This window comes from Fonsecaea multimorphosa (assembly GCF_000836435.1).
Source record: "Fonsecaea multimorphosa CBS 102226 unplaced genomic scaffold supercont1.2, whole genome shotgun sequence".
NCBI lineage: Eukaryota > Fungi > Ascomycota > Eurotiomycetes > Chaetothyriales > Herpotrichiellaceae > Fonsecaea > Fonsecaea multimorphosa.
This window is the reverse complement of record NW_015971636.1, coordinates 333348-349541: the sequence shown is the minus strand read 5'-3', so window position 1 is coordinate 349541 and position 16194 is coordinate 333348. Positions and strand designations below refer to the sequence as shown.

At 53.2% G+C, this 16194-nt stretch overlaps 7 protein-coding genes across 7 annotated transcripts; 2 read left to right on the top strand and 5 right to left on the bottom strand.

The window, feature by feature from the left end:
• Positions 1-678: 678 nt before the first annotated feature.
• Positions 679-1134, bottom strand: Z520_01070 (uncharacterized protein; the record flags this gene model as incomplete). The annotated part of the gene is made up of 2 exons (XM_016771588.1): positions 679-1065; positions 1117-1134. 2 exons carry the CDS (start codon positions 1132-1134, stop codon positions 679-681), a joined length of 405 nt encoding a protein of 134 aa, XP_016636727.1.
• Positions 1135-1695: 561 nt separating this feature from the next.
• Positions 1696-2862, top strand: Z520_01069 (uncharacterized protein; the record flags this gene model as incomplete). The annotated part of the gene is made up of 3 exons (XM_016771587.1): positions 1696-1719; positions 1779-2219; positions 2269-2862. 3 exons carry the CDS (start codon positions 1696-1698, stop codon positions 2860-2862), a joined length of 1059 nt encoding a protein of 352 aa, XP_016636726.1.
• A 381-nt stretch (positions 2863-3243) lies between these two features.
• Z520_01068 (uncharacterized protein) lies at positions 3244-5721 on the bottom strand (the record flags this gene model as incomplete). Its single annotated transcript, XM_016771586.1, has 2 exons — positions 3244-3410; positions 3477-5721. The coding sequence occupies 2 exons, from the start codon at positions 5719-5721 to the stop codon at positions 3244-3246; spliced, it is 2412 nt and encodes an 803-aa protein (XP_016636725.1).
• A 220-nt stretch (positions 5722-5941) lies between these two features.
• Z520_01067 (H/ACA ribonucleoprotein complex subunit 1) lies at positions 5942-8353 on the top strand (the record flags this gene model as incomplete). Its single annotated transcript, XM_016771585.1, has 11 exons — positions 5942-6026; positions 6114-6164; positions 6214-6314; positions 6362-6507; positions 6562-6590; positions 6644-6808; positions 7401-7530; positions 7582-7619; positions 7673-7684; positions 7737-7918; positions 7982-8353. The coding sequence occupies 11 exons, from the start codon at positions 5942-5944 to the stop codon at positions 8351-8353; spliced, it is 1311 nt and encodes a 436-aa protein (XP_016636724.1).
• A 556-nt stretch (positions 8354-8909) lies between these two features.
• Positions 8910-10301, bottom strand: Z520_01066 (uncharacterized protein; the record flags this gene model as incomplete). Its single annotated transcript, XM_016771584.1, has 1 exon — positions 8910-10301. The coding sequence occupies one exon, from the start codon at positions 10299-10301 to the stop codon at positions 8910-8912; it is 1392 nt and encodes a 463-aa protein (XP_016636723.1).
• A 531-nt stretch (positions 10302-10832) lies between these two features.
• On the bottom strand, positions 10833-12110 carry Z520_01065 (uncharacterized protein; the record flags this gene model as incomplete). The annotated part of the gene is made up of 3 exons (XM_016771583.1): positions 10833-10927; positions 10986-11936; positions 11990-12110. The coding sequence occupies 3 exons, from the start codon at positions 12108-12110 to the stop codon at positions 10833-10835; spliced, it is 1167 nt and encodes a 388-aa protein (XP_016636722.1).
• A 371-nt stretch (positions 12111-12481) lies between these two features.
• On the bottom strand, positions 12482-14796 carry Z520_01064 (uncharacterized protein; the record flags this gene model as incomplete). Its single annotated transcript, XM_016771582.1, has 5 exons — positions 12482-13289; positions 13388-13965; positions 14018-14328; positions 14385-14591; positions 14652-14796. 5 exons carry the CDS (start codon positions 14794-14796, stop codon positions 12482-12484), a joined length of 2049 nt encoding a protein of 682 aa, XP_016636721.1.
• Positions 14797-16194: the final 1398 nt, after the last annotated feature.

The window sequence follows — 16194 nt, the reverse complement described above, 5'->3', positions numbered from 1 at the left end:
GTTAATTGAGTTTCTGGCGGATGAAGCGCTCGTGGCGCCAGCCGCTGCCGACCTTATGGATAGCTAAGATGGAATTGCACTGCTTTTATCTTGCATCATCTATATTCTTTCGTTGCTTGACATGATATCTTGTCATCTTGTCCTCAACACCGTGCCAGGCGTCTTCGTACTTCCTATGGGACATTGCATGTCTCAGAGGATCGACTCTTTCTGATCATCATCAGGCCCCGAGCAGTCTCTTCTGCGTCTAGCATACTAATGGCCTTCTTGTTTGCTTCAAGGAGGGTCCCAAAGCCGAGACCCATTGGGATCCTCTGTTTGAGCTCAGCAGATTGCTATAGCTACCCTGTTGACCCAATGGTTGGAGGCAGGCTGATCAGGTCATGCATAAGCCTTGCGAGAACCGAGCGAAACCACGTGCTAGAACTAGAGTCCTAGGAGGCATCGTTAAATGGGTCGACCAAATCCATACGGTCGGCCCTCCCTTGACGCTATTGCCAGCTGATTCTGTCGTAGGATAAGTCGTGGTAAAAATGTCCACCGGACAGGTCCGAACCCAGCTGCCTATCCGGTATCCGACATGGATTCTTTAGAGAGCAAATCGTTTCTGCCCACGGAACTCATCTTCAGAGCTTTTGGACACGCGCAAGTGACGGCTTTCGTCTCCAAAACCCCTTCTCATCTTAACCGCACAGAGCCCTTGAGGCGGTTCCAGAAGGATGTGAACCATGATCTTCCCGGCGCTTCGTCCAGCTCTTTGACCAAATCATCATAGTGGGAAACATTGCTCTTGGGCTGGCGTACTGATTGCGGGATAGGGTATTCCTTCGCATATCGATCTTCGAGCAACGAATACAGAGCATTGACCTGTCGCATTTCTTTTTGCTCATTAAAGGGCTCGACAGGCGTCACGAGGGCATCGTTGGACTTGGGTGAGACAGCAGGAGCAGGTGACTGGAGCTTTTGCAGACGGGACTGCATGACCTTCTGGAAATGGACATGAGCTGGGCGGACGCGGTCGAGCGGCCATTGCTTGATGATGCGCGCCCAGTGCTTGAAAACGACCTGGACAGAGGTGAGCTGGGTTGATTTTGAGGTCTTTCCATGTGGACTTACCGATTGATTAGCTGCCATGGTGAGGCTGTGCGATTGATCTTGAATCGTCAGTGCTCAGAGCAAGGAGCTTCTCGTATTGACAAGTTTATTAGCAATACTTTGATGACGCTGGTGACGCCTCTGGAGCCGTAATCAAAGACGTTACCGGAAATGGCGATGGCGGTGGCGGATGATGGTCGATCCAGTGTCTGGCCACCAAGCGCCCGCCCTTGTTATTATTATTATGTGTTACTTTATTACCTAGCACCTGAGTGGCACCCTACCTAGTAGGTTCCTAAGGTACCCTTCCGCCTGCGCCTGCGCCTAGAAGCCTGCGCTCTGCCTCTGCCCTCTGCCCTTGTACTACGGTGAGAACCTCAACACCGACCTCCCGTCACTCTCGCCCTCGGGTGTTCGTCCTTCCACTTCCACATCATTCCCTTCCACACTTCCCTCAACTCATCCCATCACCGCGATTTCCCTATTTCCCTCAACCTCCCTCATCCACGCCATCCGACTTTCCTCATCTATCTTCAACCCTCCGGTCTCCTTCATTGTTCCGCGCACTGAGGCTACACCTACGAGGTTGCCTGGCCTGAAATGGCCCCTCAACGATATGAAGCAGTATGTTATTCTCAACCATCACGGCCTGGCAGGCCAGTCTCATCACTAACTCTCCTCAGCTGAACTCGCACGACGACGAAGTCGATTCTCCCGTCTCTCCAGATACTGCCGCACCCATCCCATCCTCACCTCCACCGTCTTTCCGGTCCAGAGCCTCCTCACCCACGACCAGGCGCTTATTGGCCCAGGATCCGTTATCTCCTGACGCCGATCAAGATCATTTGGAAAACACTTTTGACGACGGCGAGGATTCTGACGCCGAGAATGATGGCGACGACAGGCAACGATTGATGAGAGCCGACTCTGGACTCTCCAGACAAGATGCTACCCCCTCATCAACCTCTGTTCCCGATACCCGACCGGCGCCTGCTATCGAACGAAGAGTGACGGAACTCCCCGCCTTTAGACCTATGCCCGCCTCCATGAGAGCCACCGATGGTGTTTTTGCAAATCTATCTGCAAAGCCTGAACGTGGTGAACAAGTCGAAGAAAAGCCTCCTGTATGTAACCACGCGCAAACTCTTCTGAGTCGGCACTGACTATTATTAGACATATGAACAAGCCGCTGCCGATGCGACGCCCCCGTACTGGGAAACTACTATTCTCGCCCCTGGAATGTCGTCGGATGAAGTCTATGTCGACGGTCTGCCCGTTGGATCCGTTTTCTCATTTGTCTGGAACGGCATGATCTCCATGTCCTTCCAACTTGTCGGCTTCCTGCTCACCTATCTTCTCCATACCACTCACGCCGCCAAACATGGAAGCCGTGCCGGTCTGGGCTTGACACTTGTACAATATGGTTTCTATATGAGCGGTTCCAGCGATGGCGGCTCATCCGACACTGGGAATCCAGGACAGTTTTCAAACTCCAGCCCGCCCGATCCGAACAGTCACAGCTTTGACCCCAACGCCGTGAATGGGGGCGGAGACCAGACTTCCGGAGGGAGCAGCGGGATGGGTGGTTTCACCAGCGCAGATTGGATTTCCTACATTCTCATGATTATTGGTTGGTTTATTTTGATCCGGGCCGTATCAGACTTTTTGCGGGCAAGAAGGCACGAGGCCCTCGTCTTGCAGAGTCCCAGTCGAGGATTGCCTGTCCCAGTCGTTGCGGAGGGCGAGACTCCTGAGCAGACCGCTTAAATCCTGAGAAGAGGGTTTGGGGATTTCTCTCCTAGGACGAACGCACCTCTGGATGTGTCTTGTGTGTAAATATAAAATGCATGCTTGTGAAATGAATTGAACAACGGTCTCTCTCCCGAGAGTGATGGCATATCTCTTTCGCCTCCCTGATATCCATTGCGGATGCACTCTGCTTTCAAGCTCAACAAACGATCTTGCGGGTGTGCAGGTAAACGAAGCATTTCATCAAAGGCCATACATTTGCGCGCTCAACCTGTGTTTCTCTCTCAGATTGGTCCTTGCTCGCTTCTACTCATCTCTCCGTCCCTTTGCTCTAGTGGTCGAGATATCTACCTGGTGGTAGGTATCCATGTGACTGACTTTCGTGACAAGCTGGCCGGACTAGTGACTCATATCAATTTTACTCTCCAGCCTCCTCTCATCCCTCAACTGGGTCAGTCTCTCGAGCGCTTTTTCCAGGGGGATCAACTCGCCCATCTTCTGCGTGGCCGGGTCGTCGCGGTTGCGGATGTTGACGGTGCGGGTCTCTTTTTCTTTTGCGCCGACGACTATAAATGCATAAGTTAGCATTCGATACAATTGGAGTGAAGAGAAGAGAAGAGTAAGATACATACCAAAGATGAAGTTATACTGCGCCAACTGGCCCGTGCGGATCTTCTTCTGGAGCGTGTTCCCACTGACATCAATGTCGACGTACATGCGCGCCTTGTGGAAGATGCCCTGGATCTCGCGCACGTAGTCCTCTGCGGACTTCATGACGGGGATTACCAGGATCTGTCGGGGCGAGAGCCAGAAGGGCCATTTGCCCGCAAAGTGTTCGCAGAGGATGGCGATGAAGCGTTCAAACGACCCGATGATGGCGCGGTGGATCATCACGGGGCGAGCCATGCCCGGCGCTGGGGCCTTGGGGTCGCGCTGCTCTTCGGGTGGCTGGGCGGAGACGTCGCCGCCTTCGGCGGTGCGGTATTCGAGCTTGAAGTTCTGCGGACCCTGGAAATCCAGCTGGATGGTCGCGCACTGGAACTCTCGGCCCAGGGCGTCGGAGATGGTCACGTCGATTTTGGGGCCGTAGAACGCGCCGTCCCCTTCGTTCATTTCCCAGTCATCACCTCGGAAGTTGATCAGGGCTTGCTTCAAGCGCGCCTCGGCGGCGTCCCAGTCCTCCAACGTGCCCATGTAGCCCTCGGGCCGGGTGGAGAATTTCAACTTGAAGGGAAACCCGAATAGGCTGTAGACGTGGGACATGAAGTCGAACAGACCCTCGATCTCGGCTTGCACTTGCTCGTTGGTGCAGAAGATGTGCGTGTCGTCTTGCTGGAACTTGCGTACGCGAGTAAGCCCTGAGAGCGCGCCAGAGGCTTCGTTGCGGTGAAGGACCCCGAAATCCGCCACTCGCCACGGTAGCTCGCGGTATGAGCGCTCTTCGTCGCGGAACATGACGCAGTGGCCGGGACAGTTCATCGGTTTCAAGGCGAAGACGCCCTTGTCTTTATCCTTGATTTCGGCGAGCGGGGTTTTGCCGTCGGGCTTCTTGTCGCTCAGGGGCATGGGGTCAGCAGTGTCTTCTTTCACGACCACTCGGAACATGTCGTCTTGGTAATGTTGCCAGTGGCCCGAGGTCTTCCACAGGTCAACGTCGTACATGTTGGGAGACTGGACCTCCTGGTAACCACGTTCCCAATATTGGTCCCGGAGCATCTGTTGGAGGGCGTTGAAGATGCGAGTTCCATGGGGTAGTAAGAATGGCGAGCCGGGAGACATCTTACTGAACATGAAGAGTTTCTGTTGTTGGCCAATGACCTGGTGGTCACGCTTCTTGGCCTCCTCGAGGAAATGTTCCCAGTCCTTGAGCTGTTGTTTCGTGGGGAAAGCGACGCCGTGGATGCGCTGGAGGGAGTCGTTGTTTTGGTCGCCCAGGAAATATGCCGAGCTGTTCTTCATGATCTTGAAGGATTCGATCTTGCGAGTGTTCTGGATATGTGGACCCTGGCACAGATCAACCAGCGTGCCGTTGCGGTAGACCGTGGAGGATTCTCCGTCAGGTACAAACTTCTCAATGTAGTGCATCTTGTATTTGCTGTAGCCGAACAGTTTGCGCAGGTTGTCCTTGGAGACTTCGAGACGCTCAAAGGCCTGTTTGTCCTTTGCAAACTTCTTCGCACGGTTCTCCAGAGAGGGCCACTCGGCTTCACGGACGGAATGGCCAGGTTCGAGTGCCATGTCATAGAAGAAACCCATCGCCGTAGGGGGGCCGTGAGAGAGGCGGCAGCCGTACTCGTGCTCGGCACATTCACCAAGCACGTGGGCTGAAGAGTGCCAAAAGACATCGCGGCCTTCGGGGTCGTCGAAGGTGAGGTAAGACACTTTGCTGTCTTTTTCCAGCGGTCTGTCTAGATCCCAGAGTTCGCCGTCGACTTTGGCCACCACGACTTGACCAGCGCGTTCTTTGGACAGGTTCTTCAACAGGTGGCCAGGCGTGGTTTCCCAGGCCTTGCCTTCGACCGTGGTCTCCTGGCCTGGTGCGGGAACGAGTTTGATCTCAATGGACGGTTTCTCTCTGCTGGCGAGTTCTTGGTCACGCTGCTTCTTCAGCTGGTCGAAAAGCTGGTTCCTTTCCAGAATGAAGTCTGGCAGTGATTGGGGCGCTTGGTGCGCCGCGGCAGGCGCTGCTTGAGTAGACATTTCTTTTGGTCTGTTGGGCATCTTCTTGTTGGAAGTTGGGCTCACCGGTCTTTTTGATGTGTTGGCCTCAGGGGCAGATGAGTCAGGGCCAGCGGAGCCGTTTTGAGTCATACTGTCACCTTTCAGGACTCCCCAAAGATCGTGAGGATTGAGACTGACTTTCTTCTGGTGGCTCATGGCGAAAGATCTGAGTGGAGATATATGGGGATTGAATATTATGCCAGCGGCGTGGGTATGGGAACTTGTGGCACTGGCAGTCCGTAAAAATAGGGTGTCAGTCACGTGCCTGCCGACCACGGCTCTAAACATGGAGATGCAGATGCAGCAAAATTATTTTCCCCAAGATTCAAGAACAGCCTGCCACAGCCTGCCACAACTCCCGCTGTCCACAACAACAATGGCCTTCCGAGGTGATGCGCGAGGTCGTGGCGGATTCAGAGGTGGTGACAGAGGAAGAGGATCGTTTGGTGGAAGAGGTGGAGGTAAAATAATCTCGTTCCCCCCAGACTCGAAATTGCGCGCACTTTTGCTGCGGCGGAGAAATGTGACTGACCGGTGGTGGTGAGCAGGGCGTGGTGGATTCCAACAACAGAGCTTTGGGCCGCCTGCACAAGTGTTTGGTAAGGGCCTGAATGTGTTTGCGACTCCTTCGAGACTGACTTGATGTAGAAATGGGCACCTTCATGCACGCCACCGAGGGTGAAATGGTCTGCGAGTCCGTCAACGCAAAGATACCTTTTTTCAACGCCCCCATTTACCTCGAGAACAAGGTACAAAAATCTCCTCGGGCTTGTCTGTTCAACTCTAACGGGCGCAGACTAGCATAGGAAAGGTGGATGAGATCCTGGGACCCATCAACCAAGTCTACTTCACGATTAAGCCGCAAGAAGGGATTCAAGCTACGTCGTTCAAGAAGGGTGACAAATTCTACATTGGAGGAGACAAGCTATTACCGCTGGAGAAGTAGGTCTGAAACATCTCCGGGTCGAGGGCAGCGTGCTAAGCATTTCTCAACAGGTTCTTACCCAAACCCAAGCCGCCGCCAGGTGAGTCTCCGGCAGAGGTTCCCCGACACATATGTGGCTTACACTTTGAACAGGTGCAGCGAAGGTCAGGAAGCCGGCAGGTGAACGAGGAGGCATGAGAGGGGGAAGAGGAGCGGGCAGAGGACGAGGCGCACCTGGCCGGGGAGCACCCAGAGGCCGGGGCTCTTTTGGTGGGGGTGCTCGAGGTGCTCCCAGAGGACGGGGAGGAGCACCAGGGGGTCGAGGCTTTTCGAGAGGTGGTGGATTTGCTTCAAGAGGCCGTGGAGGCAGGTGGTGAAGCATGCTTTGACCTGTTCGATGTCTCTGCCTCTGCCTCTGTTTCGCATAGGACCGGCGTTAGGGAGGATACCCGTGATAAAAGTTGTGGTCAGAGATGACCTGGGACTGGGAAGGTGGTTACCCATACACACTGAGTGATGGCTCCTTGAATTGGAACCTGGCAAGCTGGGAATCACATTTGAGACGCTGAGATGAATGCCTTGGAATTCTCCCGCGTTGACTGCTCTGTGTTCCTGGCACGTGACGGTACTTTTTTCTTTCGGGTGTCACTGTCCAAAGCCACAGACGCAGCACAATGACGACACAAGCCGCACAGCCTAAAGTTTGCGTGCCGGTGACTTTTGACGTGGACTGCGGCTGTGCCTTGCTTCGTCAAAAGCAAAAGTCCCCAAATCCATCGCGCTCCTCGTGCTACAACTCCCCCTCGCCGTTTACCTGGTTCCTTCATTTCCTTGACCTCTCTTCTTGTCTGATCCTCGACCATTGATCCCTAGACTTCCCTTTCGACTCCTTACAACTCAAGCACCAGAGCCATGTCGCGGCGAGCGGGGCTCACCAATGGCGGCGAGAAACAAACTCCTGCGCAGCCCAAGGACAATGCAGCTCAATCGAAACAAGCAATGCTGTTATCCTCAGATTCGGGCCACTTCAGTCTGATTAGGTGTGCTCACCAGCACCTCCGGCCGCGCTCTCAAGACTGACAATTGGGCAGGGCGCTTCATCTCGCTGATCTGATCACCGAATTGAATGGTGAGGGCCTCCTACACTGGGGAACAAGGATACACACGCTAACACTGGACCAGGCTTTTGTGGATGTGCGTCTCTTATCAGAGGATGTTCTTCTTGCAAACTGACTCTTTGTGTCAGTCATGTCAATTCTCTCCTCGATGCGTTATTGTCTCGCAGACCCGAGCGATCTCACGAATCTCTGGCTTGCCTTTGGATTCATGCCGTTTGGTCTATTCTTTGACTTTTTTGACGGCAAGGTGGCGCGGTGGAGGGAGAAGTCATCCCTGATGGGTCAAGAGCTGGATTCACTTGCGGATCTGGTACGCTTTTGGATCTCTACACATAAGTTTGCTCGAATAATCCCTAACAAGCCTGTTCTCCAGGTCACATTTGGCGTCGCCACCGCCGCCGCAGGATTCGCCATGGGGTTCCGTACGACCGTCGACCAGATCTTCCTAGCCTTCTACGTCCTCTGCGGATTGACTCGACTCGCACGGTTCAACGTGACGGTTGCAATGCTACCAAAGGACAAGACTGGGAAATCAAAGTACTTTGAGGGCACCCCGATACCGTTTGCCTGCTTGCTGAGTTTGACGATGATGACGGCTTGCACTTGGTTCGGTTGGATACACGAGGATATACCCCTAGGGACTATCTTCAGTGGAACGGGGCTCGAGTTTCATCCCATTGGGGCGATTTTCCTCATCAATGGAATCCTCATGACGAGCAGAACCCTACATGTTCCCAAACCGTGACCGGGATATTTTTTGGGGGTCGCTGCTCGAACGAATGGAACACCATTCGAGGTCAGGGGATATTATGGGTTTGGGCTGGAACTCCGCGGCATAAGACCTTTCAGCCTCTATGGAATTTACGTAGCAATGGCACGGCGTGCTCTGGGGCTTTATGAATAGCACACAGTGAGGAATCCACAGTATCGATTGACTCTCCTTCTTCATTCTACCGGCGCGTAAACTACTGGTATGCAGTGAACGGCGAATTAGTTGGATCCTTCTCAAGCTTGGTCTGATTGCTAGGTGACCTTTGTTCTTCTATGAGTGTAGCTAGCATGGTACATATGTATGTACGTATGCCGGACAAGAAAAGTACAATCCGGGACGTATATATTTGTACTTTCATGGTGCATATTTAGTATGAAGTAAAGTAAAACCAGGGATGTATATATATGTATGTACGCAGGTACCGTTATCGCTACTCACAAATCACAATAAAAGAAAAGAAAAAAAAAAGAAAACCAGCAGCTAAACGGTAGACCATTGATTCGAAAACGGCGCCGGCTTGTTGATGAATCTAGGATCTCGGCAACCCTCCAACCCTCGAGCGCTGAATGCCCTTCAGAGTCTGGATCCTGCGCAGACTCCGCATGCCGTACATGGAGAACAATGCGGAAAGGACGGTGCAGGCGCCGGTAATGTAGAAGAAGCCGTAGGGCGCCTCCTCGAGGTAATTCAGGAGGTTCATACCGAATAGTCCCGCGGCCATGGTCCCCGCGGCGAGCCCCAAAGTGTGGATGGCGACGCGGGCCTCGAGGAACATGATCTGGTTGCGCTGGACGGCGAGCGAGGAGCGGAAGGTGTTTTCCTTTTTCCGCAAGATGTCGATGGCCGCTTGGGCGGATTCGACCAAGGTGTCGGCGGCCTTGTGGTACGCTTCCAGCATGTACTCGGCCTCCTGGTGGTCCGCGGCATCGTGAGGGTGGCCTGCGAGGTGGTCGGACAGGTACATGCCCGCGAGGTCCTCGTCGGTGTCGAGAACCTCGCGGATCGTGTCCCGCACCAGTCGGGCCTTTTGCTCGATCTTGCTCAGCGTCCGCGTCCGGTCGAAGACCAGGTTGAGGCCGACGGCCGCGAGGCCCGAGTCGAGACGCAGGCTGGCGGCGGATTCTTCGGCCTTGTGCCGCGCGTCGATCAGGTCGTGGCGCAGCGCCGAGAGCACGGCCACCAGGGCGGCTTCCACGGCGCGCAGTTCGTACGGCAACTCGGGCACGTCGGCGGTCTCGACGTTCGGGCCGGACATGCGCCGCTCGATTTCGCGGTAGAACTCGCCTCCGTCGTCGTTTTTCCTCGGAGACGATCCGTCGGCATTGGCGCCGGCGCCGGCGCCGCCGTGGGCGGCGTCATCGTCGCTGTCACTGCTTGTCTGCGGCTGCGGTTGATGATTGTAGATCAGCAGCGCCTCGTCGGCCTGGATGATCATACACAACTGGAAAAACTGCAGGAGGATGGTCGTCGGCCGCACCAAGATGCGCGTCACCGCCTCGGATTTGAGGTCAATGTCCCGCAGGTCGCGGTGGCGCAGCTCGAACTGCTCGCCAATCTCGGCCTTGGTCAGTTGTTTGTGCTCGGCGTTGAAGCGTCCAGACTTGTCGAAGTAGATGCAGGTGATTCTGCCGTTCTTGGCGTTCAGGCTGGATTCTGGCGCGTCCAGTGCGTTGTCCACGAGCTCGATGTTATCTGAAGAGATCCTTTGCGTTGATGATGTACGTCTCGCAGCGAAGGGCAAGCCAATGCAAGATGCATGTGGCGGAGGTGGTCTTTGTAATTGCCACCGCCGACTTCCTGGTGGTGTCCAGGTTGAAAGCAGAGATCTCTTTGGCAGAACTAGCAGTGGGCGAGGTGAGAGTTTGCAACACTCGGGTGGCCGAAGCTTGAGCGTGCTCGGAACCTTGAGCTTGGTCCACATCCTTATATCATTTATCCTTTCGTTTCGTCATTGAATACTGATAACTGCCATATTGCTCTGTCTTTGGCCGCCCGCGGGAGTCGTCGACCGAGGGATGCTGGGGAGTTAGGTGTACAGAGAACAGTCGATCTAGTGGCGAGTGAGTAAAACCTCGTGTTCAAAATCGCAACCTGGTTTATCTATGAAGCGAGACAGCCTTGTGCGGACGAGGCTGAGGTGTGACGTCACGGCTTTGATCTTCCACTACGAGTCTGCATCGTATCAGCAACTCGGAAATTTTCACTTTCAACGCTCCAGCGGTCAGACTGTTGGGAACGGAGTGTCAGATTCATGGCAACCGCGTGCTAATAAACTATACTTTTGCACGCGTCCTCAACGGTGCTGGACCCTGGACAGAAAGGAGAGACGATTCAATTGGTATCCATAAGGCTACTCCCCGGCACCACAAAGTGTCGTGAACCCTCCATGCCCACGGCAATCTTGAACCGAAATGTCAGTAGAAGAAGCCCTTCTCAATAGAAGAACCCTACTTCATATCTTATACCACTCGCCGAAGAACTTGCGGCAGTCTGCGAGAATAACATCCGGTCTCTCCAATGCAGCAAAATGGCCGCCGTCGTCGCACTCTGTACGGTCGTCAGATCCAACCAGTTCCTTTGAGCACAGGCAGCATCAGACACTTACCATTATAAAAGACTAGCCGGCCCGTCTTTTTCACGCCCCTCTCGGTCGCAGGCCTTGAGTCATAGAGAAAGCTGGTGTATCCCATGGGGACCCCAATGTAGTTCTCTGGCTTCAAGAAGAAATTGCCAAAATCAGCGTGCTTGACACCCTCGAAATACGGTAGGGTCGAAGACATGATGCAGCTTGTGAAATAATACAGAGAGCATGTGGTGAGAATTGCCTGGTCCCATGCCGGATCCGGGGACTCGACTTTTGCAGGTGCCACCAGTTCTATGTATTTCTCGCCCACCCAGGCGAGTATTCCAACCGGGTTATCATTCAGAGCGACACCAATGGTCTGTGGACGGGTCCGCATACAAACAGCATATCCCAGATGGTTATCCAACCAATCATGCTGCCGTGCTCTGATTTTCTGCTCGCGCGGTGTAAGGGCTGTGATGTTGGCGTCCAACTCGACCGGACAAAAGTTCAGATGGACTGCTTGACACTCCCTGAACTTGGCGCCCATTTCGCGAGCCACAAACGTCCCCCAGTCACCTGCCTGCACGACGTAATGCGCATAACCAAGCTCATTCATGAGTTTGTTGAAGATGCGCGCCGTGTCTTGCAAGGTCCAACCGCGCCGAGGAGGCGGAGAAGACCAGCAGAATCCAGGTAGACTTGGCACCACGACGTGGAACGCTGGGTCGGAAGGCTTCTCGGGGTTGACGAAGGCGTCGACTACCCGATCGAATTCGTGGAATGAACCAGGCCAGCCATGGACCAAAATAAGAGGAATGGCATCGGCTCTTGTAGACTTGGTATGTGTAAAGTGTACTTTCAACTGGGCACTCTCATCATCAATGTCGGCAAGAAAGTGGCTATGTCGATTCAGGTGTTCTTGTACAGAAAACCAGTCAAAATCGTCACGCCACATGTTGTAGAGACGGTGGAACCATTCAATAGGAGGACCTGTCCAGATCAGAGTTCCAGAAGCAAATGCACGTCCCCAAATAGATACTGACCATAGTCCCCACCGGCTCCAGGAACAATGGGCTCCTTTGGGATTCTCGTGTCTTGCAACTTCCTTTTCAGACGTTCGACTTCTTCATTGGAAATGTCGATTCTGAAGGGCGATATCCCCATTGTGGATGCGTCTCGAGAATTTCGACTAACTCAAGTATATCAAGAGCAGATGAATGGTTGCCTGGCGATCTTTACGTACGAGGGTCGCGCCCGCTTGAACATCTCAAGGTCTGGATGGCAAACATCTTGCGCGACTTGTATTGAGACTGCTGAAGGCCAAACTGCGGAGAGGATTTGCGGGGTGCCATCGTGAGTCATTACGAGCCCGGGAGCTCGTCGGCAAGTTCACGAACAATCATGAAGAATTGACATATCGACTCTGTCCAGCGCAATAGACTTATCGGCAGATCACAAGATGCGGATGGCTGCAAGTCCTTGGGCAGGTCCATTGTTCCAAAGTTGTACGTACGTATGCAGTAGCGGTGTCAAGATCAATAGCTCCAATCCCAACCGGCGTCCTCTGCGAAGAAGAACGGATCATCCATCAAGGATTGTTGCGTCGAGAATTGACCCAAGTTGCTCATCCAGCTTGGACCAAACCCATCATTTCCTGCATACAGCGGATCCGTAGCTAGCTGACTGCTTGGGAAGTCGAATCCATCTGGCAGCTCAGCAGACATTGGCACCGGTCTAGCCATAGAATCCTGCTGGGGCTCTAAACTCGCTAGCATCGAGGTTCCTATGCTCTCGGTCGTGGTCGAATCGACATAAGCATCAGAGGCGTTCTGCGCGAAGCCGGCGAAACCTTTTTCGCCGGGAGTCTCTCGCATTGTGGGATTCTTATGCTTTTCTTCAGAGACTTGAGCGCGGACGCTCTCGACATATTGTTTGGCAATTGTGAGAAGATCGCCAGCAACTCCCGCCATAAATGACATGGTCGCCCTATCCAGTGTGTGTAGCATTCCATTGATGCAGCCCAATGTCGCCTCCATAAGAGCTTGATCTGCCGTCACTTTCGGATCCAAAGGGGAATGTAACATGAACGAGAACAACGTCAAGAATGCCGAAAAGGGAAAGTAAGGACTTGTACAAATGAGAGTGTTTCGGGGATCGCTCAAGTTCTGCAAATATGTTACTGAGAGATGGAGGATCGATCGCGCCGCCGCCAGACACAGCGCGTAGGAGGAATGGACCCGAACGTTCAGTACGCCATCAGAGCTTGGAGCATTTGAGCCGTGAGAAGTGGGATAAGACCCGCTGTCGTCATATTCGTCGGTTTCCGAAGACCACAACTCATGGCTGTAATACCTGTTAGCATATGCCAACAATAAGAGAGGCTAGATGACAATAACTTCGGCTCCACGCCAACAACCATATGCAGAGCCAGGAGAACTTACTGTGCATTGACCCGATGGACAGCTCTCAAACAGTGATAGTATCCGAAGTGAAGGAGGACAATTGGAAACCTACCCTCCGGGTCACATTGGATAGGATGTTCCGGCCTGATTTCTATGGGGAGGCTCTCCTTCCATTCCTGAAGCTCTGCGTCTAGTCTGCTGATAGATTCGAGCCTCTCGCTGGTTGTTTTGACCCGAGCAGCATAGGCGTACAGCTCTTTGTATATCTTACTCTCAATGCGTGCAAGGACGCACATGTGGTAAAGAGGATAGAACTTTGCACCCCCAGAAGCGGCAGCTGACATCTTAATGCCACAGTCCTCCTGCGACTGTTCGGCTGGGAATCCGAAGCCGATGTCATCGTCATCAATAGCAGAGGGCCTGCCAATACGGCTAGACATATCTTTCTCCAGGATGTACAATATCCAAAAGACCCTTTGTCGCTGCTCAAGTTCTGCTCGGGACAGGCCGAAGCCTGGAAGCCATCGGTGCAGACCAAGAGCAAACCCCAGTCGAGCGGCGATCCCGAGGAGGGCAAAAGCAGCTTCTGCATTCATAATTGCTTGCATGATGAAAGCCTGGACATAAATTAACAATCGACAATACCAGCTTGTGGACAGGGATACTTACCATTCCAATCACTGTTTGCACACCCATGAGGTCATTGGTGTGAAAGAGGACATCCACCAGCACCGATGAAGAGTTCTGGAGAAGCTTCCATGACACCTCTGACACATTCGAGAAGTAAGACGGGTCGGAGTCGCGGATGCTGCTCCAGATGGATTCCGTAGCAGTGATACAGCCGATGGATAGAACAACATTCAGTGCGCCAAACCATGATCGCTTGGCCGGAGGGTCAGTTGAATATTGCTGATGGAGAAGGGCCCGGAACGATTTCTGGTCGAAGAGAGGGAAAACGGAGTTGAAAGTCCTAAAATAATCTTTTTGTCTCGTTAATGGAGCTGGTTTATACACATATTGTGCAGGCTTGTCTCACTGTTGACGAGCTGTTCAGCTGCCTCTTTGGTTGGAAGGCGGCACCCAGCAGTGTTTCCACTGTCCCACAGATGACCCATCTTAAATGAGGGCCATAAAGGACCAAGGCGCCGAAGCCTGTCTAACACGACTGCAACACGATTTGATCCGGTCTTACGCTGGATCCAGGCCAAACCTCGAGGGGAGAAGACGGAAAAATCCGAGGGACCTAGCATGGTCAGTCAAGTGGTATCCCTCAAGAGCAACCAGAAGAGCAAGTCACACTTACCGACATATTTCTGCTCGCCAGAGTCTGATATGATTAGATTGGCAAGCTCTTTCTCTATACTGTGTGAGGTGTCTTCTGGTTCTGCTACTCTAGGCTCTTCGACGGTGGACTGCTTCTCCGCAAAGCCGGACAGGAGTGCTTCCATTCGCTCAATTCGAGACTCTATCGAGTGAAGGAACTCTGCTCTGTAGGGCAAAAAAAGCGTCCTACAGTCAGCGGTACCCACACCAATGCTGGGGCATTCTCCTCATTACCTTTTGACTTTGGTGCTTTGCCTTTCCACTGGGGTCAGAATGCATGGTATGTCCCGCGCCCGGCAGTTGGAGCAGACGTTGCTCCCTTGTCTGTCGCATCTTATCTGGACAAGGGGATGAGCTGGGATGATGATGGGGGAGGCAGGTTCGCGGAACGTACTTTCATGCGGCGGCACGAATCACACGAGAGCCGCAGCCCTCGCCTAGGTCTGGCGTCGGAGCTGTTGGGCGACATTGGAAAGAACAGATGCCTCTGCCTTTGGGGATATCAGCTGTGCAAGAGTCGAGGTGATTGGTAGGTGTCTTTCGTGCTGGATGGAGTCGGACCCTGTGGCCTTGTTGGAGGTAAAGTCCGAGCACCAAGCAGCGAGCTTCAATGCTCCGCAACTGAGAAGAGGCACAAGGAAGTGCGATGTATGAATTTCATAACTCAAGCAGCCTGTGTTGTGACAAGCTGTGCAGAATGAGGGAGCAGTTCATTGTGGTTGTGAGAGAATCGTTCCAGGCCAAGACGCAGGCCACCACATGCGAAATCTAAAGTGTCGTTGATTGGCTGGTGTCGACGTTGGCAGCTTCACGACCTCGCGACTCCCGTCATGACGGATCCCGGATCAAAACGATAGCGTTACAGCATTACAGCGCCTTGCGACCGAAAACCACCTGCACGCATATGTCGACTCTCTCAGCACTTTCTGAACATTTGACCTAGGTATGTCCCCTTTCCCCTGCCAAGATTGCGACATTCGACATGAAACGACCAATGTTGTGGAGATCACAGTACAAGAAATAGATCCTTCTTGACTTGCAACTTATTCTGTTGATACCTCTAATCGACGCGATGGAACGTCTATCGTGACTGGATTAAAGGAGGTTCTTCCGTCTCTGGTTTCAACGAGGTGACGAGAAAAAGGGGCAGCTAGCCTTGTCAAGCAGACAACTGGCCTCGTCCGAAGTTCCACCCGCTCTCTAAGTGCTCGACATCGAGATAAGCGTATACTTCCATGCAGTCGAAGTTACTTGTTAAAGGAGTCTAAAATCCAGCTTACTAAATGGCCACGTTCTCACTCACAGGACATTGAAATCAACGTGTTGAAAAAGGACCGATAGGCGAATTGAGGATAGGGCTGGGGCTGAACCGGCACAGATGTGCACACTGCCTGCCTGCCTGCCTGATAACGTGCGAGAGTGAAACAATATCGGTTCCATAATTGGTATACCACAGTCGTGCTGATGCAGCTGAAGCTGGAGTATCTTGCGTGAGGCTTGATAAGAGAGAGGGGATCACCAAA